The following is a 23938-nucleotide window of genomic DNA, read 5'->3' on the forward strand; positions in this document are numbered from 1 at the left end:
ATATCATGAGCAACGATCCACGCAATTGGGATCGATGACATGCTTCAACCAAGTCAGCGAGCCTGACCACCCGATCCCGTTAGTCACGTCCAAAGACAAGCATATTCGTCTTTTACGACAAGCATGGGTTGCTGAAGACCTATTCTACCCCGGATCTTCACGGGTTGCGTGAAAAATGAGTGAGTGAGTGAGTTTGATTGAACGCTATTTTGAACAGTCTATTAGTTGTATCACGGCGTTTCAGCTTCATGTGGAGGGAAAACCGGAAGTAATGAAGGTCTTAGACGTCTACCAGTGTGGTGCAACCCACGAACATCTGACACACGAAGCAGCTTAATCAGGGCGAAGTTGGTATTCGAACCATTTGTTTGGCACGCCTAAGGGACGCAACTATTTACAGGAATGAACAAAGAGAACAGTAGACATCCGGCAAACGCGTGTGCAGAGCTCCAGATAACATTTTGAGCAATTGAGTTTGAACTCGGAAATTTTTATTTTATTGGGGTTATTACATTTTTCATTGGGTAACCAATATTTTCCCACTCATCTATTCATCACTCCATTGGGTTCTTCCCAAAATGAGTAAGCATTTGAGATTTAAAAAATATGAAATAATGTTATAAAACGGTTCTGAATATAGGCTTGACTCGGAAAGTAAATTAGCTCGTAATTGTGTTTCGGAAATTAGCTCCGTTGTACGCATGCTGTAAAAGCTTCTTTGGATATTTACGCGTGCTCTTTTCAAACAATTGAATTTTCCATTTAATGCATGCGTTTCTGTACGCAAGTTAATTTGAAGTAATAGGGTTTTGAATAGTTTTGGGGGTATTTTACGCAAATACGCAGTTTATCTGTAGCTCGGCGTGTACATTGTCATAATCAAAGTGGGATGGGGTGCTCAGTTGGCCCAGTCGTCTAAGGCGCCGCGATTCGCTCTGCAGAGTTGCGTCCCTTGGCCACGCAAGTAACCCATGATTGTGGGTTCGAATCCCGGTTCACCCCGATTATGTTTCTAGGTTCCTCAGCACCATACCCGTGCTCGTGGGTTTCACCGAAGTGGTAAACGTCTTAGACCTGCATCACTTCGGGCTTTCCTCCCACATTAAGCTGACACGCCGTGATATAACTGTAATACTGTTAAAAGCGGCGTTAAACCCAACTCACTCACTCACTCAACATTATGGGCTTCCTGGTTTTCAGCGTAAAATGAACGCTTTGTCTTCAAGTCGACGCCTTTTCCTGTCAACACGAATATGACAAATACATAAGTATATTAAATCAAATCTAACAGTCTGGTATGTTGTTGGACCAGGTTTCTCATGGGCTTGGTTCTGGGTCTTGTATTCACATTACCAACTCTCTGTTTCCAGGAAGAATCGGTTCGAGCCCAGCAAGGATGGCGTCTTGTGTATCGGGTTTAGCTATCTGGCGGATCACCCTAACGCCGAGTTCAGCCTCGTCCGACTCATGTGTAAGTGTGTCTAGTGTCAGTTAGTCAGTGCGATGAGTTTAACTCCGCTTTGGGCAATATTCCATCAGTATCAAGGTAAGGCACTAAGAAGTGGCGCCACACAATATACCTTGGGATGAGCTGGTGCTTTAACCATTGGGCTCCTCTCTTCCCACTCTATAGCATCAGGGGGCACGGGCGGTCCAGTCATCTAATCTATCATCATGGGTTCGAATTCCGGTTCTCCTGTTTATGTCTCTAGGTTTGCTGGTACCACACCCTTTCCTAATAGGCGACTAACGGGATCGAGTGGTCAGGCTCGCTGACTTGGATGATGTATGACATCGCATCCCAATTGCGTAGATCGAGGCTCATGATGTCAATCACTGGATTGTCTAGTCAAGACTCGATTATTTACAGACCGCCGTCATATAACTGGAATATTGCTGAGCGCGGCGTTGAACAAACAAATACACAAACAAACAGTTCCATACCCGTGCTCGTGGGTTTTACCGAAACGTTGGAGACCTGCATCACTCCGGGATTTCCTCCCACATTAAGCTGGCACGCCGTGATATAACTAGAATACTGTTCAAAGCGGTTACACTAAACTCACTCACCCTATAGCATCAGTATCACAACACTTGATGAACGTGAGTGTTCGTTAGTAGATGTGCCGACCAAACATTTCGAAAATGGGAAACGATCACGTAGCTTCATATCGCTGAAACCATTTGAAGCCAAATGATCATTTGACAAATTTGTCCGAGTTTAATTCTTTCTACTATACAAGGTTTCATTGGGTAGCCTAGTGGGTATTAAGTGTAAGTCTGAAGCAACAAAGGCCCGTGTTCGACTCCCCACAAGGATACCATATATGGACATGCTTTTTAACTTTAAAGCTGCATTTAATCCTGCTCACTCATTATAAAAGATCGGACGTCTGAATATTCAAATGACCCATTCGGCTCGAAACCAAACACCCCCCTCCTACTCTCGCATCTGTTTTCTCGAGGCCTCTGCTCGTGGGTTTCACCAACGAAGAATCATTTCGGGCTTTCAAACCACATTATGCTGACACATCGTGATAACAACGCGTGTGGGTCCGGCGTTGATTAATAAACAATTTGCATACTCGTATATGCAAGGGGCCGACGTATGGTTCTCAGTAGGAAGTGACAACTTGGAGACGATGGCTTGTGGTATATACAGTTATACTTTATACATGTTGATATATACATACAAAAGACACTATGTGCCTGGTCAGCACATAGTGGTAGTGGTTGTTGTCTAGGTGCTCCGGAGCACCCTGCCTAACCCTAGCTAGGCTAAGGGTAAGACCTTTCTTTCTCTCTATTCTCTCTCTCTGGACCAAGGCTTATATAGCCAAGGTCACCTGACATTTAGTAAGTAATAAATATAAATGTAAACAGTAAATCATCAGTGACATACTTGCACATCCTGTTCAGGATGGCAGACGGTCGATGTACACAAAAATGGGGATTAACAAATAGGATTAGCATCTAATAAATAACAGCAATTAAGTCTTTCAAGGCATATAGATGTCATGGCTCCAGGGTAATGAGCCTTTGCAATCAAATGTTCTTCAGACAATGGATGTCGTAAATCAGTCGCTATGACAACTTCCCTCCGTTACGTGAAGCTTGGACCCCAAGCTTACATGAGTCCAAATTGATTTGTGTGAACTTTTTCACCAAGGAAAACAACCATGCAAATGTGATCAGAATCAGTTATATGAAATCCTTATGCAACAAATATATCTATGCAATGACGGTATGAAAGTGATCATCTAGCCAATTTGAATTAGTGCCAGTTTGAAAACTGACCAAGGGATCTTTATAATGTGCAATTTCACTACAAGGTAATTACCGCTTTGCACAGATTCAATAAATATATCACTGAAGGTTCTTTGAATTCAGGAGTCTGGCTTGGCGTGCGTGACTCAGTACCGAATAATGATAATGAGTAATGTCATAAAAAGCAAAAATTAAACATCTCAGCAAATATTTCGCATAAAAAAATTTGAAACCAGGAGTCTAGCTTTACCGCGTGACTCAAACGGTACTTGTGGGTAATATTGCCCTTTTAAGTACAATGGGTGCTCTTCCCGTGTCTTTGACGGAGCTTGCCCAGATATTGTGGGTGCGATGCCCAAGAAAAAAAAATCCTTAATTCCGATATCAAAACTCTGAAATGCTGAATACTGCTGTGCTGTTAATTACTTATTACTGACATAAAATAAACATATGTGTGGGGGTGGCTCACCCAAGAATATCCCTAATCTGAATTCAAAGTCCTAGACAATACATTCAATTTTGTACCAAACTGTGCACATTAATTACTTGTAACAAATGACAAATTTTGTCGTTTAGATTTTTGAAATTACGAGTCGAGCTTAGAGGTGTGACTCGATAACCCTACAGCTTAGGTTTGTTTGGGCCCTAGCTGCAACTATATGTCTGGCGTGGCCTGGAGACATTTCAAAGATTCCCTACACAATAACTTCAAAGATCTAGCTTGACTAAAGATGTAATTTGGAGTATATTGCACACATACAAAACTAAATTTTGGAAAGACACATTTTGGCATTAATATACTGGCTTTGATTAAACATACCTGGTTGCACTATTCAACAGTCACACAATTTATATCCTTGATTGAGTCCATGTAAGTAAACACAAATTAGTAAGTCCCAATGTGATATCTTGTACACGGTGTCCATCTTGTAGGTGCCCGTGGGGCGGTTTCTGTATTGTGCAGGGTCTGCATGAAGATGGCTGTGGTCGGGTCTCTGTGGGATAGGCGTGTATACTTCTTTTCTTAGATCATGTGCAGGAACGACATCTTGAAGGGGAAGTCTTAGCAGTGTTGCTAAAATATTCGAGCAGGGAAGGTTTGGGATCGGAGAACTTGTTCTTGATCGGAGAGGTTCTTGTTCTTTCTTCAATCTTGGCCATTTCTTCGTTCTTGGTGATTGGCCCCCAGGAAGGTAGTATATCCTTTTAATAAGAGACTGTCACTTCCTACAGTTTTGTGAACCATATGCCATGCTGCAAAGAGGTACAGGAAAGGACAGACTAAGAAGTCTGTCATACCCGATAGCTCCACCAAATTAACAACGCGTGTGGGTCCGGCGTTGATTAATAAACAATTTGCATACTCGTATATGCAAGGGGCCGACGTATGGTTCTCAGTAGGAAGTGACAACTTGGAGACGATGGCTTGTGGTATATACAGTTATACTTTATACATGTTGATATATACATACAAAAGACACTATGTGCCTGGTCAGCACATAGTGGTAGTGGTTGTTGTCTAGGTGCTCCGGAGCACCCTGCCTAACCCTAGCTAGGCTAAGGGTAAGACCTTTCTTTCTCTCTATTCTCTCTCTCTGGACCAAGGCTTATATAGCCAAGGTCACCTGACATTTAGTAAGTAATAAATATAAATGTAAACAGTAAATCATCAGTGACATACTTGCACATCCTGTTGGCAGACGGTCGATGTACACAAAAATGGGGATTAACAAAAAGGATTAGCATCTAATAAATAACAGCAATTAAGTCTTTCAAGGCATATAGATGTCATGGCTCCAGGGTAATGAGCCTTTGCAATCAAATGTTCTTCAGACAATGGATGTCGTAAATCAGTCGCTATGACAGTGATACGCCTGGAATATTGTCAAAGCGGCGTTAAACTCAACTCATTTACTCACTGTAATTGTACAACGTATAAAAACTCTCCATATCGGGGGGCACGGGTGGCCCAGTCGTCTAAGGCGCCGCAGTTCGCTGTACAGAGTTGCGTCCATTGGGCACGCCAGAAACCTATGATTGTGGGTTCGCACCGATTATGTTTGTAGGTTTGTCAGCACCATACCCGTGGTCGTGGGTTTCACCAAAATGGTAAACGTCTGAGACCTGCATCACTTCAGGCTTTCCTCCCACATAAAGCTGACACGCCGTGATATAACTGGAGTATTGTTAAAAGCGGCGTTAAACACAACTCACTCGGTCACTCTAAATATCGGTTAACACGAAGTTAACAATCCAAATTGGCAGTCTCTTGTTACGGCATTCCTCTTGTCTCGAACTCGTGATTACTCAAAACGGGTAGTGATAGTCCCAAGAACGCTGTATGTCGACTGTTTCGTCCCTGAAGCCTGAACACACAAATCTGAAGACCGCCTCCGTGGTCAAGTGGATAGAACGTCTGCTCAGAGGGCGGAAAAACCTATGGTTCGCTTCATACTAAAATACGTTAAAAATGGTACTTTTTGTTACCCTGACTGGTGCTCGGCATTAGTGAGTATGCTTTTACGCCGCTTTTAGCAATAGTCCAGCAATATCACGGCGGGGGACACCAGAATGCTCGGCATTAAGGGGAGAAAACAAGGAGTCGGAGTCAGTATACTGTGTCTGAGTGGAGTATTCATGTTAAACTGCGGCATGGTATGTCAGTGTGCTAGCACTATTAAACCAGCATTACTCGGGACTAGTATACACACACACACACACACACACACACACACACACACACACGTACACGCACGTCGCTATATAAGAGCAATATTCCCGTAAGCGACCCATTTCACCTCACCTCACCACCTATCTAAGTGGTTGTTCAGAGTTTTAATGTCGACACACAGGTCTTATTCACCATGTAACACCCCAGACAGGAACTAAGGGCAAAGGGGGAACATTTAATTTTCCAAAGCCGTATTTTTTGTAATTCATTTGGCTATATTACTTCTTTTATCAGGAGACCCAATGTACTTTTTCTGACACTTCGATCGGCGAGCGGCACTCGAGGCCGTGGTTTGTTCACGACTTAGACATATAATCCTAGCAATGTCTTCCCCAGGCCTCTGCACTCAACGATTACCTTACATTAGCCGAAAACCACACATTAAAATGCGGATTTATTTTTGTGTCATGAAATTTGTACTCGTTACTCCCGCATAGTGTTTAAGTTTTTCTCTGTCGAAATTAAATGTTCGTGAAAACCTTACTCGCAGCTTGGTCTCGAGAACGTTTCCACTCTCAGGAATTCCTGGCTATGTATTTTATCACAACCCTTATCACACCGTTCTGTATACAACGTAAAACCACTGATTAAATCCGGGGTTTATGATGCGTCGATATACCAGTGTAAGCTGACGTCCGGCTTATTGTGCGAATGTAAATAACACAAAAGATAAGGACTAATTAGTAAACGCACATGAGTCATAATCTTGTAAGACAAACGACATATTTCAATGCAATTAAATGTTAAATTATTCCAGAAATGAACCAAAAGCAAACCTCTTATAATAGGTTATCCACAAAAAAAAACAGAAATAACACTTCACGGCGCCATTTATAAGCCTTCGTGGCCGAAATAACTTCAGTTGATCTCATTTCTTCACGGACAGCAAGAGCTGTGACTATTAAAACCAAGCAAACACGAGTGACGAGTATTTGATAGACCGTATTGAAATGCGACGGAAAAGACAGGCACGCCGCGAGTTGGAGTGGACCTTGGCTTGAATGAAGGTCTATGACATTTAGTAAACTTTGTCAATACTCTTAATTTAATTTATATGGCATCCTGTATTTGTTTGTTTGTTGCGTAACGCCGCACTCAGCTATATTCCAGCTGTATGGCGGCGGTCTGTGACTAATCGAGTCTGGACCAGACAATCTAGTGATTAATATCATGAGCATACGATTCCATGCATCAACAAAGTCAGCGAGCCTGACCCCCCGATCCCGTTAGTCGCCCATTACGACAAGCATGGGTTGCTTGATGACCTATTCCAACCTGGATCTTCATGGGCATGGTGTCCTGTGTGAAAGGTATGCCCGTATTAAGGTTTACTGTAGTCCTGGATAGACAAAACACAAAGACTATTACAATCACATGTGGGAACATCTATTGAGTGAGTGAGTAAATGTTGTTTTACGCCGCAATCATCAATTTTCCACAAGAACATCCCGGCGACCCCTAAATGACCGTGTCTGAGTCAGGCAAACGGGTTTACATAATCGGAAACTACCCTCGCCGTCGGGGCACGCTGACACGTTCCATTCACACATTGTACCCACCTGATCTTCATTACTTGACTCACGGTTGAATTTAATTGCTAGGATCGATGCTCATGAAATCAGTCACTGGATTGTCAGGTCCAGACTCGATTATTTACAGACGGCCGTTATATAGCTGGAATATTGCTGAGTGCGGCTTTAAACAAACTAAGAACTTGACACACAGACAAGCAGTCATCTTCCCGAGGCAACTGAGGTTACTGCCTATAAAAGTCCATTTTCCAACCTTGCCGAACAAGGCTTGAATTTCTTGGCTCGATCGTAGCGCCACCAGTGGCTAATACGAGTGATGTCCCTTCTATGGTGTTAGTGAAGACGATCTGATCCAAACCCAAGATCTATATCATATTAAAACGGATTTTACCTTGCGAAGTGCATCAGATCGCGTCAGCACCTTGATTAAAAACATGAAATGATTTGGAAAATATCTGTTGACGTCCAGTTGGCGGTGCACATGCTTTGCAAATCCTGTGAAATCTGCACGGCAGGCTCCAAACCGGATGTCGATTTCGTTACGCGATCTTGATTGGACTATACATAGACTCGTTATTCCAGCACCGAATTTCCAGCCTAGTTCGGCAAGGATGGAGACTGGACTTTTATATTCAATTAACTTCCTTGCCTCGGGAAGATGACAAGCAGTCGGTTTTAACAATTTCAATTCCCTCGAGAGAGTGAGTGAGGCAGGCCGCTGTGATCAATGTCGATGGGGAAACCAGAAAAAGCCCTGGGAGAGGTTATCACTGTTACTGTTAATATGAAATAAAAAAACAAAACCAAAAAACACACACAAAAAATGAATAAACTTTTAGAGTCACTTGGTGTTCGTTATATCCAGAGTAAAAGACGTTATATATGTTGAGAAAACCTCAACCCTCAGATCACAGTGACTTTGATGATCAAGTGATTGTATGTATAATGATTTACATTGCACAATAATGCGGTCGGACTAATATCTGACGACATTTGTAAAATGATGGTGAGTGAGTGAGTGAGTGAGTTTGGGTTAACGCCGCTTTTAACAGTATTCCAGTTATATCGCGGCGTGTCAGCTTAATGTGGGAGGAAAGCCCGAAGTGATGCAGGTCTCAGACGTTTACCACTTTGGTGAAACCCACGAGCACGGGTATGGTGCTGATAAACCTAGAAACATAATCGGGGCGAACCGGGATTTGAACCCCCAATCATAGGTTTCTCGCGTGCCCAAGGGACGCAACTCTGCACAGAGAATCGCGGCACCTTAGACGACTGGGCCACCCGTGCCCCCTAAAATGGTGTTGATATACCCCTACAAGAATTAAAGGTTATTTATGTCTCGGCATTGATTTTAAGTTTTATGGAACCTTTGGGAAATCAAGCTCCTCCACATTTTCCGGAAAGCCGCATAACAATGAACGGCACGTGTGACTAAAATATAACGGCTTAGCGACTCGTCTGGGAATAAGCTGTAAAAAATCATAGTATGATTACTGACGTTTAAATTGGCCAGATTTGACATGATGTAGTTGAGCTAGGCATTCTAGCATGTTTATTGCGATGCTTAATGTGTGCATTTGTATCTGATGTAAGACTCAGTTGATGCTTTATAGCCCCGGGGGTCTCCTCACACATCATGAGTCCCAAGGTCATCGGCAGGGGGTCAAAGATCAACATCGACAACTCGTGTGAATTTCTCCAAGGTCACGACCGGAGACTGTACACCTTCATCAAGAGACGCAGTAAGTAGTGTGTGTGTGTGTCTGTGGTGTGGTGTGTGTATATGTGTGTGGTATGTGTGTATGTGTGTGTGTGTGTGTCTGTGGTGGTGGTGGTGTGTGTGTGTGTGTGTGTGTCTGTGGTGTGGTGTGTGTATATGTGTGTGTGTATGTGTGGTGTGTGTGTCTGTGGTGTGCGTGGTGGTGGTGTGTGTGTGTGTGGTGTGTGTGTGTGGTGTATGTGTTTGTGGTGTGCGTGGTGGTGTGTGTGTGTGTGTGTGTGGTGTATGTGTTTGTGGTGTGCGTGGTGGTGGTGTGTGTGTGTGGTGTATGTGTTGTGAGTGTGTATGTGGTGTGTGTGTTTAGGTGTGGTGGTGTGTGTGTGTGTGTGGTGTATGTGTGGTGTGTGTGTCTGTGGTGTGGTGTGTGTGTGTGTCTGTGGTGTGGTGTGTGTGTGCGTGCGTGCGTGCGTGCTTGCGTGCGTGTGTGTGACATTGATGTCCCAGCTTATAGAGTCTGTATCTTATTACAGTCTAACCCTTTCAATCCGGAAAGTAATGCGGCAGTAATCATGATTTGCAAATGCGGGCATAAGTTAAATTGGGAACGCCACTGTCTAGATTAACAAGGTTTCATTGCATATGTTACTTTGGTTTGACTGCAAATATTGTTTGAGTCCGCAATAGCTCCCAGGTGTAATAATACGCCTTGTGCTTCCTGCTCCTCAACGACAAACTAATGTTCATCTTGGAAACGGAAGACGGGCAGGACAGGACAACCCAATTTCATGCAGGAGGTGAAACGCCAAGGTTGTACAGGACAAGACATAACAATGTCGTGCAGGTGATGACACACCAAGGTCGTACAGGACAGTTACACGTGAATGTCGTGCAGTCCATGAAACGCCAAAGTCGTGCAGGTGATGACACACCAAGGTCGTACAGGACAGTTACACGTGAATGTCGTGCAGGTGATGACACACCAAGGTCGTGCAGGACAGTTACACGTGAATGTCGTGCAGTCCATGAAACGCCAAAGTCGTGCAGGTGATGACACACCAAGGTCGTACAGGACAGTTACACGTGAATGTCGTGCAGGTGATGACACACCAAGGTCGTGCAGGACGGTTACACGTGAATGTCGTGCAGTCCATGAAACGCCAAAGTCGTGCAGGTGATGACACACCAAGGTCGTACAGGACAGTTACACGTGAATGTCGTGCAGGTGATGACACACCAAGGTCGTGCAGGACAGTTACACGTGAATGTCGTGCAGGTGATGACACACCAAGGTCGTGCAGGACAGTTACACGTGAATGTCGTGCAGGTGATGACACGCCAAGGTCGTGCAGGACAGTTACACGTGAATGTCGTGCAGGTGATGACACGCCAAGGTCGTACAGGACAGTTACACGTGAATGTCGTGCAGGTGATGACACGCCAAGGTCGTACAGGACAGTTACACGTGAATGTCGTGCAGGTGATGACACACCAAGGTCGTGCATGACAGTTACACGTGAATGTCGTGCAGTCCATGAAACGCCAATGTCGTGCAGGACAAGACATATGAATGTCGTGCAGATGATGACACCAAATGACATGAAACGCCAAAGTCGTGCAGGTGATGACACGCCAAGGTCGTGCAGGACAGTTACACGTAAATGTCGTTCAGGTTATAAAACGCCAAGGTCGTGCAGGACAGTTACATTTGAATGTCATGCAGTCGCTGAAACACCAAGGTCATGCAGGTGATGACACGCCAATGTCGTACAGGACAGTCACACGTGAATGTCGGTCAGGTTATAAAACGGCAAAGTCGTACAGGACAGTTAGACGTGAATATCGGTCAGGTTATTAAACGTGCAGGACAGTTACATTTGAATGTCGTGAAGTCGCTGAAACACCAAGGTCGTGCAGGAGAGTTACACGTAAATGTCGTGCAGTCCGTGAAACGCCAGGGTCGTGCAGGAGAGTTACACGTGAATGTCGGTCAGGTTATAAAACGTCAAAGTTGCGCAGGACAGTTACACATGAATGTCGTTCAGTCCTTGAAACGCCAAGGTCGTGCAGAACAGTTACACATGCAGATGCATGCCATCGTATCTCTATAACGTAGATCGATGCTCATGATATCAATCACTGGATTGTCTGCTCCAGACTCGATTATTTACAGACCACCGTCATATATATAGCTGGAATATTGATGAGCGCGGCGTCAAACAACAAACAAACACATTTACATGCATAATCTGGCCACAATTGTTTTGTTTCATTTTGAAGCAGCCTACCTTAAATCCCACAGAAATAAATCAATGTGCCGCTTTGTTTTGGTTTTGTAAAACCGTTTTACTCAACTCAAAGAGTAATTTCAGGAAATAAACCCCAAATCAAGCTTGACAATAAGTTAGCTTGTTAAATATTTGCCTCCTGTGCCTTGGCGTAATGAACAAAAACACCCTGAAGCAGGTAATTCAATATTGGTCTGGTTGCATTTAAACATCATTCTGACAAAAAAACATTTACGTTCGCGCTATTCAATTAGCATTTCACAGTCAGTAATAGCCTGATACACTGTCACCAGGCAATTGGTATAGAGACAGAAAATCGACTCTTGTCACGTTCCGCCTTACCTAATTTGTTAACTGTAGTCAAACTAACAACGGCGCGGGGAGACACTGGTATACACACCGCGACTCGACTCCACGTCCGCCACGACTATTATCATTGGTTTGTCAGCACGATGCCTGCAATACATTTTTTTTCTCTGAGAGGAGGTGCCGTTCGGTACAAATTCATTTTGTCTCATTTCAGGATATTCAGCGTATTAAAAGACAAAATTATGATTTTGGAAAAACCTCGGGCAAAATTGTTTGCCCCTAAGTCCTATCCTCGAATGGTCTATCTCTAAGCACTCGACACTCTTGACTATATACATTGTCTCGATACACCGATACTCGTGACTAGGTACATTACCTCGATACACCGATTCTCGCGACTAGGTACATTGTCTCGATACACCGATACCGTGACTAGATACATTGTCTCGATACTCCGATACCGTGACTAGATACATTGTCTCGATACACCGATACCGTGACTAGATACATTGTCTCGATACACCGACACCGTGACTAGATACATTGTCTCGATACTCCGATACCGTGACTAGATACATTGTCTCGATACACCGACACCGTGACTAGATGCATTACATCGATACACCAATACTCGTGACTAGGTACATTACATCGATACACCGATACTCGTGACTAGGTACATTGTCTCGATACTCCGATACCGTGAATAGATACATTGTCTCGATACACTGACACTGTGACTAGATACATTACATCGATACACCGATACTCGTGACTAGGTACATTGTCTCGATACTCCGATACCGTGACTAGATACATTGTCTCGATACACCGACACTGTAACTAGATACATTACATCGATACACCGATACTCGTGACTAGGTACATTGTCTCGATACTCCGATACCGTGTTCGATACACCGACACCGTGACTAGATACATTACATCGATACACCGATACTCGTGACTAGGTACATTGTCTCGATACTCCGATACCGTGACGAAATATACTGAACAACAAACGTTCCTGTGACATTGAATAAGATTTAATGCAAAGTTATGTTTTTTTAACCAAATCTGAAACAATTCCGGTTTGCAACAGATACAAGACTCTTGTAAGTGTTCAAATGGTTTAATTTGCCATACTGGCTTCAGAAAATGCGTGATTTCATAAAAAAAACCATGAACATGCCAAAATGTCAATTTACAAATCAGTAGCGTGTGTGTCCACCTCTGGTTGCGATGCATGGAATGGACCAGGCGTCGCACAAAGTCCTTTGGGATATCTGTCCATATCTGCTGGAGCATGTTTCGAAGTTCCTGGTGTGTCTGTGGGACACGTGGTTGACGTCGAAGGCGCCGATCCATCTCATCTCACATGTGCTCGATTGGTGAGAGATCAGGGAAGCGAGCCGGTCAGGGGAGGACATTCACGTTGTTTTGTTGAAGAGATTCCTGAACAAGTCGAGCAATATGAGGCCGGGCGTTGTCATGTTGAAAGGTAACGCCTGGGCCATGACGACGCAAAAACGGTAGAACAACAGGGCTGATGATCTCGTCGCGGTAGCGCTGTCCATTGAGATTTCCCTCTGCCACTATCAAACGGGTCCTCTGTCTTGCCGTAATCCCAACCCATACCATAACGCTGCCAACCCCGAACCGATCTTCTTCCATGACATAATGATTGACGTAACGTTCACCTCGACGTCGGTACACTCGACACCGCCCATCGCTGTGGCAGAGGTGAAAACGAGACTCGTCAGTGAATAGAACTTGTCCCCACTGCATGGCCGTCCAGAGTAAACACTGTCTGCACCACTGTAGACGTGCTTGACGGTTGTTTCCTGTCAAAATTGGACGTTTGTCGGGTCTTCTGGCGACAATCCTTTCACATCTTTGGCGACGACGAACGGTTTGTGAAGATATTCGTCGAAGGCCAGGGATGCTTCTTCGCAGTCACTCCTGCTGGCTGGAATCGATTTCGTAGGTGTGTTGTTCGGATCCAGTTGTCTTGTCGATTATTGGTTACGCGTGGCCTGTCACCCCGAGGATGGTCTCTGACTGCATTCGTCTGTTGCCATTTTCGGACAGGCGTGGCATTTCGTAATGTTGAATAATTGCCTAATTTTTTTGTTTTTCTGACTGGTTGTTGTCAGCACGATGCTAAACGAACATGTTTTAATACCCATTTTGGGGTAGTGAAATGCATGGGGCTTGCATAAAAGTCACTTTTGCATGGAATGCATGCTTTTCTGTAGCAGTTGCGTTTTTGTGACTTGATTCCATACATGTACTACAATATTGAAAACCAAACTTTATTTGTTTGAAAAAAATACTAAAATATTGGTGTCACAGGAACTTTTGTTGTTGAGTATACATTGTCTCGATACGCCGATACTCGTGACTCGATACACTGTCTCACTACACCCACACCGTGACTAGATACATTGTCTCGATACACCGATACCGTGACTAGATACATTGTCTCGATACACCGATACCGTGACTAGATACATTGTCTCGATACACCCACACCGTGACTAGATACATTGTCTCGATACACCGATATCGTGACTAGATACATTGTCTCAATACGCCGATACTCGTGACTCGATACACTGTCTCTCTACACCCACACCGTGACTAGATACATTGTCTTGATACACCGATACCGTAACTAGATACATTGTCTCGATACACCGATACTCGTGACCAGATACATTGTCTCAATACACCGATTCTGCAGTGAACCGTTATAGTAACAGTACAGCCCAAACAAGAATTATACTGACCACGAAATCTCTATCCATTTGCCAAGAACGTCTTTAAAAAACCTCAAATGTTAACATGCTGTCAAAGTGATATACTTGAAGGGCACGGAGCCAACATTGGAGGATATTGCCAATTTCCACCGTTCCAAGATGAGATAGCTAAACACTAACATCCACATGGCGCAGTTAGATACAGAGTTAGATGCGCTTGTGATATTCAACTCGTATGCCACTTAATGTCACTGATGATTCAAGCTCATTTAAAGTTACGCATCCCATCTACCGTAACTATACTGAAACACGAAAGAAACGCAACATAACTGCAAGTAGTTTAATGACACTGAAACACAATGTCCCCACAGTTATTCCTCGCTGTGCAGAGTTGCGCCCCTTGGGCGCGACAGCAACCTATGATTGTCGGTTCGAATCCCTGTTCGCCCCGATTATGTTTCTAGGTTTGTCAGCACCATACCCGTGCTCGTGGGTTTCACCGATGTGGTAAACGTCTGAGACCTGCATCACTTCGGGCTTTCTTCCCACGGTAAGCTGACACGTCGCGATATAACTGGAATACAGGACAAACACCCAAACACACACTCAAGTACAGATATTGCGAACGTAGTTCCTGCAGCGGTGACGTCTTCAACTGCAACTTACTTCAAGGAAGACCATCACATCAATTGTGAACGAACCATGTGAACTGTGTCTGGTTGACTGGTTGACGTGATCTGGATCGGTGTCAATCTGATGGGGTGATGTTTTATGGTGTGAAATTTAGATGCAATCGAAGATGAATATCATTTTTCTGCTGATATGTCTCAAACACAAGTAGTTATTTTTGTGGGAGACTCCAAATGAAGTCCAGTGAGTTTCACAAACTAAAGCCCAACTGTAACATCAGGCTGTGTACATTGCTAACGTTATAAAGGAAAATGTGTATACTCCATATTAAACTGTCCGTGTCCTCTTATGAATGAACCTATATTCTTGAGGCCGTTCATACATTTATATTTCTCATCTCCAACCTCAGCCAACAAGAAAGCGGGCGGGCGAAATAAAAATAAAATAAAAATAACTTACTGTGTGAATTGAAGTTTAAACACTTGGAAGTAGTCAATCAATTAATTTATGACGTCGACCTTATTTTTCATGATTGTGTAATAGTAGTATCTTTTTATCACATGGGGCATAATTTTCCACAGCGGCGGGGAAAATTGAGATACAAAAACCTTTTATTCATTTACTTCGGAACTGGTGGGAGATGGGAAACTACGGACAGCCTTGTGTACCTACTATATCAATGATGGCGCGGTGAGTGTCATTAGGCTTCGTTGTTACAACGTTTGGCTCAATTGGACTTACCTTTATTCAGATATGACTACGTTGTCTGGGATGCCCTTGGCAACAACATCTACGGGTCATCAATTCCAGATAAACCCTTGGCTTGCCAGCACTGTCTTTGTGCTCCTGTGTTCATACCGAAGTGGCACAACTCTACGACCTGCGTCAATTCGTGCTTCCTTGCACGCACGTTATTATAACTAAAACACTGTTAAAGCAGTGTTACATCAAACTCACCTATTGGTATTTTCGCAATTGTCAGATATGCCTTTGGTCAAATAGGATAAAAAAGTATGGTTAATTGCACAGCTAATACCCAGTGTGTGACTCATTTATGAGAATGGGATGGCAAGTCGTTGTGCAAATGTCCACCAAGGTACTGGATAAGCGTTGTCTGTGCTTGTAGAAATTCGTTCCTTGGTCGCTCAAGTTCGTTATCAGCCTCTCGGTAGCCCCTACATCTTCCCGAGGCAAGTGAGGTAACTGACTATAAAAGTCCTGTTTTTACGCTTGTCGACCTAGGTTGGAATTTCGTTGCTCGATCGTAGCACCTCCAGTGGCTATTACGAGTTATGTCCCTTCGATGTCCCTCCTATTGACCAATCACAATCTCTTGCATATGCTTCAAACAAAATGGCGGTCAGTCAAGACGATCTGATCGATAATCAAGATAATAAAACGGCTCACGAAGTGCATCAAATCACTTGAGCACCTTCATTAAAATCATGAAAATATCATGGGAAATTTATGTCGACACCCAGTACACATGTTTTGTAAATCTTGCCGTCGACCGAGACCTGTAGTGGAGCATTGTCTTGCAGGAGATGGACACCTTGGTCAGCATGCCATGCCTCTTAAGCTTGATAGCGTCCCGCAATTTCCGCAGCAGTAAAGCATAATAAGCTCCTGTAATTGTGGTACCCTTTGCCAAGAAATCCATCATCACTACTCCGTGCTGGTCCCAAAACACCGTGAGCATGACCCTTGCCTGCAGAGGGTTGGAGACGTGCCTTCTTTGGGGGTGGTGACTCCACATGCTTCCATTGCATCGACTGAACTTTAGTCTCAGGATCATAGTGATGGACCCATGTTTCATCCTGTGTGATAAGTCTGTCAAAAATGTTTGCCTGTTTTTTTTGGCACATGTCCAAAAGATCCTTTGAGAAATTGACTCGTTCCTGCTTTTGGAAAGGTGTGAGCAACCTGGGAATCCATCGTGCAGACACCTTATGCATGTTCAAATTTTCATGGATGAAATTTTCCACAGACCCTACACTGATCTAGACATCTTGTGCTAACTGGCGAACAGTAATACGTCGGTCTGCCAAAATGGCGGTCTCCACTTGATGGTTAGTGTCCTCATCAATGGCTGAATGGGGGCGACCAGGAATGGCAGCTGTTTCCACAGATGTCCGACCACACTTGAACTGGCGATGCCAGTGTTTAACAACGTCATATGATGGGGCATCTTCCCCATAAGTTGCTTTCATTTCATCGAAAGTTTCTTTTGGTGTGCGACCTTTCAAATATAAAAACCTAATCACTGCTCGGTATTCTACTGGCTCCATTGTCACACCCTACTCGATCATAACACCTGTAAAAGTGGTAAGATTAATAGTTCGGTGCTGCAAATTCAGACATAACCCATAGATACATGTCTCATTACACATGTGAAATTTCAACCAAATATGATAACCCTAAGTGGTTTAGGGGAAATCTTTAATGAACACCCCTCGTATATATATATCCCATTGTTGGTCTTAGGACGCGACTATTATACAAATAGGCCGGTTTCAGAGGGGTGATTGATTGCGTCATCGTGCCCCAGTGACGCGAGTGGCCGCTTGTGTTATAAGTGACTGTTTTTTTCTGGTCCGGACTCGATTTGTCTTTTGTGCCGTTTTTTAGATGAGTATTCCTTGGTGCGGCGTAAAACAACAATGGCTCACTCATTCAATTTTCTTCACATTCTGATTCTCGATGTTTCGATTGCATTGACTTATTATCATATAATTCTATACATCCGTTTCGACTCCCAATATTATGTTTTCGAAAACCTCCAAACACCCACGATAACTGATGATCAGTCATCCCTCTCTAGGTCCCGGATGTAAGTTTCCCTCCAAATTGCTCGGCGACTGGAACTACACATACAGACATGCGCACCACCTGACGTTCGCCCAAAGCAACCTGACGCTGCAGCTCCTGAACGGCGAACGCTACATCTTCTACTGTGATTCGCGGGACAGGGACAATTTCGTCATCAGGTGGGTTCCATATTTGGTCATCGGGCGGACAGGCGCGATGACGTGGTAGACTGCATGTCCTGACTGCGTGTCATCGTACCCCAACGATGTGAGGAGGCATTCATAATGTCGACCACTGTTTTTTACGGCCAATTATTAAAACAGGCCACCGTGATACAACTGGAATATTGTTAAATGCCGCTTAAACCATTCACTGCTATAAACAAAAACAGAGCTGGTTTGTCTCCTCCAGACTCTATCATTTACATGTCGCCGTAATATTAACGAAAATATACATCCATGTTTGATGCTGGCTGGAAATGAAACAACCAACAAATGGTTATTCGATTGTGATGTATTGACTACGGTTATCATAGTTGTGTTTTGGTTGTTGTGTTTCGCCGAATGTCAGCCTTTGATAAAGTTATTAGTCAAATCCAATTTTCAAGTGTATACTTTCTTTCGTCGTCTGTTGAGCTGGAATATTGAAGAATATGGCATTAAACATTAAACAAGGTAAAACCAGTGGTCAATAGTATGAGCAAACAAATCCAGTGTTATTTATATATGTCCGATCCCCATTTCAGTTAGGAGCTTTTCATCAGTTTTTGAGGTGATGTTCCATGCCGTGTTTATGTAAACGTTTATATAAACAGACATGTGATCATATCTATGACATATACATCTTTTTTTCAGAAATGTTGGCTACAGAGGTACCGACAGGGACGCCATCATGTGCATGAGACTCGACCCCTTGGAGGAGGATCCCTTCTACGACTTCCAGCTGTCCAGAACCAACAGTGAGTTACCATAGCAACATAATATACATAAACATGTTTGTCTGTTTGTTTGTTGTTTAACGCCACACTCAGAAATATTCCAGCTATATTACGGCGGTCTGTAAATAATCGAGTCTGGACCAGACAATCCAGTAATTGGGATACGGTACATGCATCAACCGAGTCAGCGAACCTGACCACCCGATACCGTTAGTCAGCTCTTGTGTGTGTGTGTGTCGCTGCTTGTACTAGTCTGGACTAGTCTGGACCGATTTTTAGTGCTAGCCCACTGAGATATCATGCCGCAGTTTAACATGGCTACCCATCTCAGACACAGTATACTGACTCCGAGCTGACCAGTCCTTGTGTTAGCCCTTTAATGCCGAGCGCCAAGCAGGGTAACAACAAGTACCATTTTTTAACGTCTTTTAGTATGACACAACCGGGGATCGAACCCCCAACCTTCCACTCTCCGGGCGGGCGCTCTACCACCTGACAACGGAGGCGGTCTTTATACGTTAAACCGAAAAGAACTGACAAGAATAGGTCTAGAAGAATAGACTAAATAATGTTTGTATAATTAGGAGTGACATACTGTTAAATGCCCTATGGGGATTCTGGGTGAGAAACGGTCCCCTATCTTGGTCGTAAGAGGCAACCGAAACGATCGGGTGGTCCGGCCTGATGACATGACTGCTTGCGTGTTACAGATGGTGTGTTGTTGGACACTATCAATCACTGGATTGTCAGGTCCAAACTCGATTATTTACAGGCCGCCGTCATACAGCTGGATACTGTGCGACGTAAAACAAACAAACATACTGTTAGACAACTACAAGGTCTAAATCATGTGGTCGTGTGAGGATGGTCATCTTCCCGAGGCAAATGAGTTAACTGAGGAAGCTGGACTTTTTAAGTCGGTTAACCCTCTTGCCTCGGGAAGATGGAGGATGGTAGGTTTTCGATTGTATAAAGGAACGTATTGTGTATTGTACGTCCGCTTCTTGTGCATTACGCATCTGTCTCAACACAATCACAACTCGACCTTTTCCGTAACCTGTAAGAAAAGGCTCACTAGTGGACACGAGTCGACATGAATGTTTGTGTCGGTGTTCCATTTGGCCAACTCGTCATTCCTGGAAAAGCCGAATCTTCTTGCAGGTTACTGATTGGGGAGGTTGTGACGAAAACGGTGTTCAAGGGAATCGACTTTTGGCTGTTCCCTATTTTCGAGTGGGATATCAATGTTAAGGTATGCCGACGAGCACGTGTTAAGCATGGACGGTCAGTCAGTCTTTACGCCGCTTTTAGCAATATTCCAGCAATATCACGCCGGGGGACACCAGAAAGGGGCTGTACCCATGTATGGAATCGAACCCGGGTCTTCGGCGTAACGAGCGAACGCTTTAACCACTAGGCTACCCCACCGCCCCTTAGCATGGAAAGAATATGGCATTATATTTATGAGTCAAAGCCCCTCGACACGACAAATGATCGAGATCAGTGAAAATATAAATTTAAAAGATGAAACTAAATACAGTAAACTACGGTTATAACGAACTCAAAGGGACCACTGACATTAGTTCGATATAACCGTAGTTCGTGATAAGCATATAAACAGCATATATACAGCAAATGGCGGGGACAAAAAAAATGTTCGATATATCCGTCAGTTCGTTATAAGCGTGTTCGTTATAAACGTAGTTTACTGTAGTTATGGCAATTTTTACAAAATCCCAAACAAAATTATTTTATTGTGTTATATGAGTGACGTTTTGCGGGTTTACTGTTATTTGGACGGTACAGCGGGGTGTATAAGGGTACACCTAGTGGGAGGAGTGGGAGGCACGTGGTCACACGTGTGCAGGTGAAGCAAAGCAGCGTCGGTTGCGGAGAGTAATTGTATGGGTGATCCTGTTGGCCAGCTTGACTCCTGATGGTTTCTTGGGCTTCTGTCCTGCCCCACACTGAAGCACACGTAACGCTTGTGGTGTCTCTTTGGGCTGGTGACGTAATATGCCTGTGTTCACCCAACAGTGAATGGGTACCCGGTAGGAGGATCTGGTAATAAGACTTTTAACTTTCTTGGCATCACAGGCTATTTGGGTTATATACTCCCCATGGCGATGAGAATGAAACTCGACTGCACGCTGATCCAGTGACCTGGGTAACAATGAGATCTGTCATGGCCAAAGCCCATTTGAGCAGTTATCAATTTGAAAGTGGGCTACACAAATTCATAATACAATAACATACAGTAGCTGCAGCAGAAGCTGTGAAGTGTCAGTTCGCGATTGTGACTCGTGGTCAGATGAAAATACATTGTTCGACGTTGGTTGCAACAGTTGATATGTGGCAGGCGAACTTGGAATGATTGAGTGAGTTTGTTTTAGAGGCGCTTTGGACAGTATTTCAGTGCTATCACGGCGTGTCAGCTTGACGTGTGTGTGTTGGGGGAGGGGAGGGGAGGGGAGGGGGGGGGAGACGCAGGTCACATAGGTATGCGACTTTTGTTAAAACTACAGATTAAACGTAGGATCATAATCGAAAAATGATCCTTTGATCATGGCACGGATAAGGGACGCAACTCTACACAACGGAATAAGACGCATACGTAATAATATGAAGTCATATATATTTTCTGCTTTTCTTACTGTCTACGGGGGCGGTCGCCACGCCAAAGACCCGGGTTCGATTCCCGACATGGGTACAATGTGTGAAGCTCATTTCTGGTGTCCCCCGCCGTGATATTGCTGGAATATTGCTAAAAGCGGCCTAAAACCATACTCACTCACTCACTCTTACTGTCTACAGGTGGGACAGACATGGACGGGAAGCTGATGCTGGTTGAACGCGGGAAGCGCGTGCTGCTGCACACGGACTGTGATTGGCTGGATAGTCCCGCCAGACCGGAATATATCTACCCCTTGTAAGAACAGAAGGACATGGACAATTTGGAGTGGATTGATCAGGGCGGAAGTGTCACACACAAGACAGGTGACACACATCAACCTGAGCGTGACTTGGAGATGAACTGTCCTGTGTCTCTGACGGACGTATATGTATGATGCAAACTGCAGCTTACTTTGTAAACACTGACTCTCACGTGATATAGTTGCTGTAAATACCGCTGTGAACACAACACATTCATACTTAACTCATTGATATCCGCAAACAAAGAGATGTCAACAAAGGTAGACAAGTATTAAAGAAAGCACAGGCACTCAACTGGTTCGAGTCCGTGTTTCACATCCTTTTATCATGTCACTGTCACAGATTCATATTCGGGAATATAACATTTCATGCAATGGAGGCTAGTTATGTATAGTACAGGTGCGTCACGTTGTTTTGTTTTTGTTTGAATGCTGTGGCATAACTTGTTTTCAGAAGTTTCTCAGACTGTACATTATAGCAGTAGCTGTGTGTTATGATCCCGTTATGATTGTCTTTCCGTTCTTTGTCTTTTACTTAGCATTTTGTATATTGGCACATGATTTGTAGGTGTTTGTAAATATTACTGTCATGTTCAATTTGTAGAAATATACAGAAATGTTAATTGAATAAAGAAAAATAAAGTGGTATTTGTTGTTCGGAAATATTAGTGACAGGCGGACATAAAATTTTGACCTGCTGTGGTAACACATGAATGGCGTATCCCATTCATGACCAACTCGTGTTATTCCGGGACAACGGAAAGGGGCGAGTGGTCACGAATGGGCGTATCCGTGGGTACGATACACGGGAGGACATTACAACAGGTCTGGAATCGTAATAATGGTCCGCTTCTTGTATCCATTTTGCTGGTCGTAAAAGGTGACTACGCTTGTCGTAAAAGGCAACTATGCTTGTCGTAAAGGCGACTACGCTTGTCGTAAGAGGCGACTTACGGGATCAGGGTGTCAGGCTCGCTGACTTGGTTGATGCATGTCATCGTATCCCAATTGCGTGGATCGATGCTCATGATGATTGTCTCCAGACGTTAATCAACAGATAAACAATCAAATAAACACAACTCCCTCACTGTTAAGAATGAGTTAGTTGGGTTGAACGTCCATTTGAGCAGAAAAAAACACAATGTGTAAGCTAAATGTGTGAAGGAAGCCCGAAGTGATGCAGGCTACTTGGGGAAACCATGGACCCTAAATCGTATAAGTGTCCACGGGGAAACCTTCGGGCACGGACAGTGGCGGAAGGTCATACCAGCTCTGCTGCTTCTATTTGAGTGAAGCAGTCAGTATTGCTCCAGCTGTATGACGGCGGTCTGTTAATAATCGTGTCTGGGTCGGACAGAACAGTGGCTGATATCAAAAGCAACGATTCTGGTTTCATGCTATTGAGTGAAAAGTATTTATGTTGTCAGATACTTTCTAGGGGCTGGGGGCGATGGGTAGTCTGTGAGTGAGTGAGTTGGGTTTAACACCGCTTTTAACAGTATTGCAGTTATATCACGGCGTGACAGCTTGATGTGGGAGGAAAGCCCGAAGTGATGCAGGTCTCGGACGTTTACCACATCGGTGAAAGCCACGGGCACGGGTATGGTGCTGACAAACCTAGAAACATAATCGGGGCGAACCGGGATTCGAACTCACGATCATAGGTTTCTTGCGTGCCCAAGGGACGCGACTGTGCACAGCGATTCGCGGCGCCTTAGACGACTGGGCCACCCGTGCCCCCTTTAAGTATATGGAGTGTATCAGGGTTTAGGTTGGGGCGACGAGTGAGTGGATGTAGTTTTACATCGTTTTTTTGCAATATTCCAGCCATATCACGATGGGGAACGCACGAATTGGAACTGAACTCCGGCCTTCGTCGAGACCGCCTTTAACAACTAGGCTTCCGCACATCACCCGCCTGTTGTTTGTAAAAATCAAATAACCCTCTTCAAATGTAGTATACACCGTTAATTTACTCGGAAAAATAGGACTTGGGTCCGTTAGGCTATTTACAAAGCAAT

At 44.1% G+C, this 23938-nt stretch overlaps 1 protein-coding gene across 1 annotated transcript in view; it reads left to right on the forward strand.

Annotated features, from left to right (window-relative positions):
* The window catches only part of LOC139467039 (uncharacterized), a 36400-nt gene extending 13843 nt beyond the window's left edge, over nt 1-22557 (forward strand). The window contains exons 4-8 of the mRNA XM_071248750.1: nt 1371-1471; nt 9147-9275; nt 18061-18226; nt 18902-19005; nt 21799-22557. Coding sequence (XP_071104851.1) covers nt 1371-1471; nt 9147-9275; nt 18061-18226; nt 18902-19005; nt 21799-21917 — 619 coding nt within the window. The 3' untranslated portion in view covers nt 21918-22557. The remainder of the gene's footprint in view (nt 1-1370; nt 1472-9146; nt 9276-18060; nt 18227-18901; nt 19006-21798) is intronic.
* The last annotated feature ends 1381 nt before the right edge of the window (nt 22558-23938 follow it).

Source organism: Haliotis cracherodii, unplaced genomic scaffold, assembly GCF_022045235.1.
Source record: "Haliotis cracherodii isolate W230 unplaced genomic scaffold, xgHalCrac1.p SCAF_19, whole genome shotgun sequence".
Taxonomy (NCBI): Eukaryota; Metazoa; Mollusca; class Gastropoda; order Lepetellida; family Haliotidae; genus Haliotis; species Haliotis cracherodii.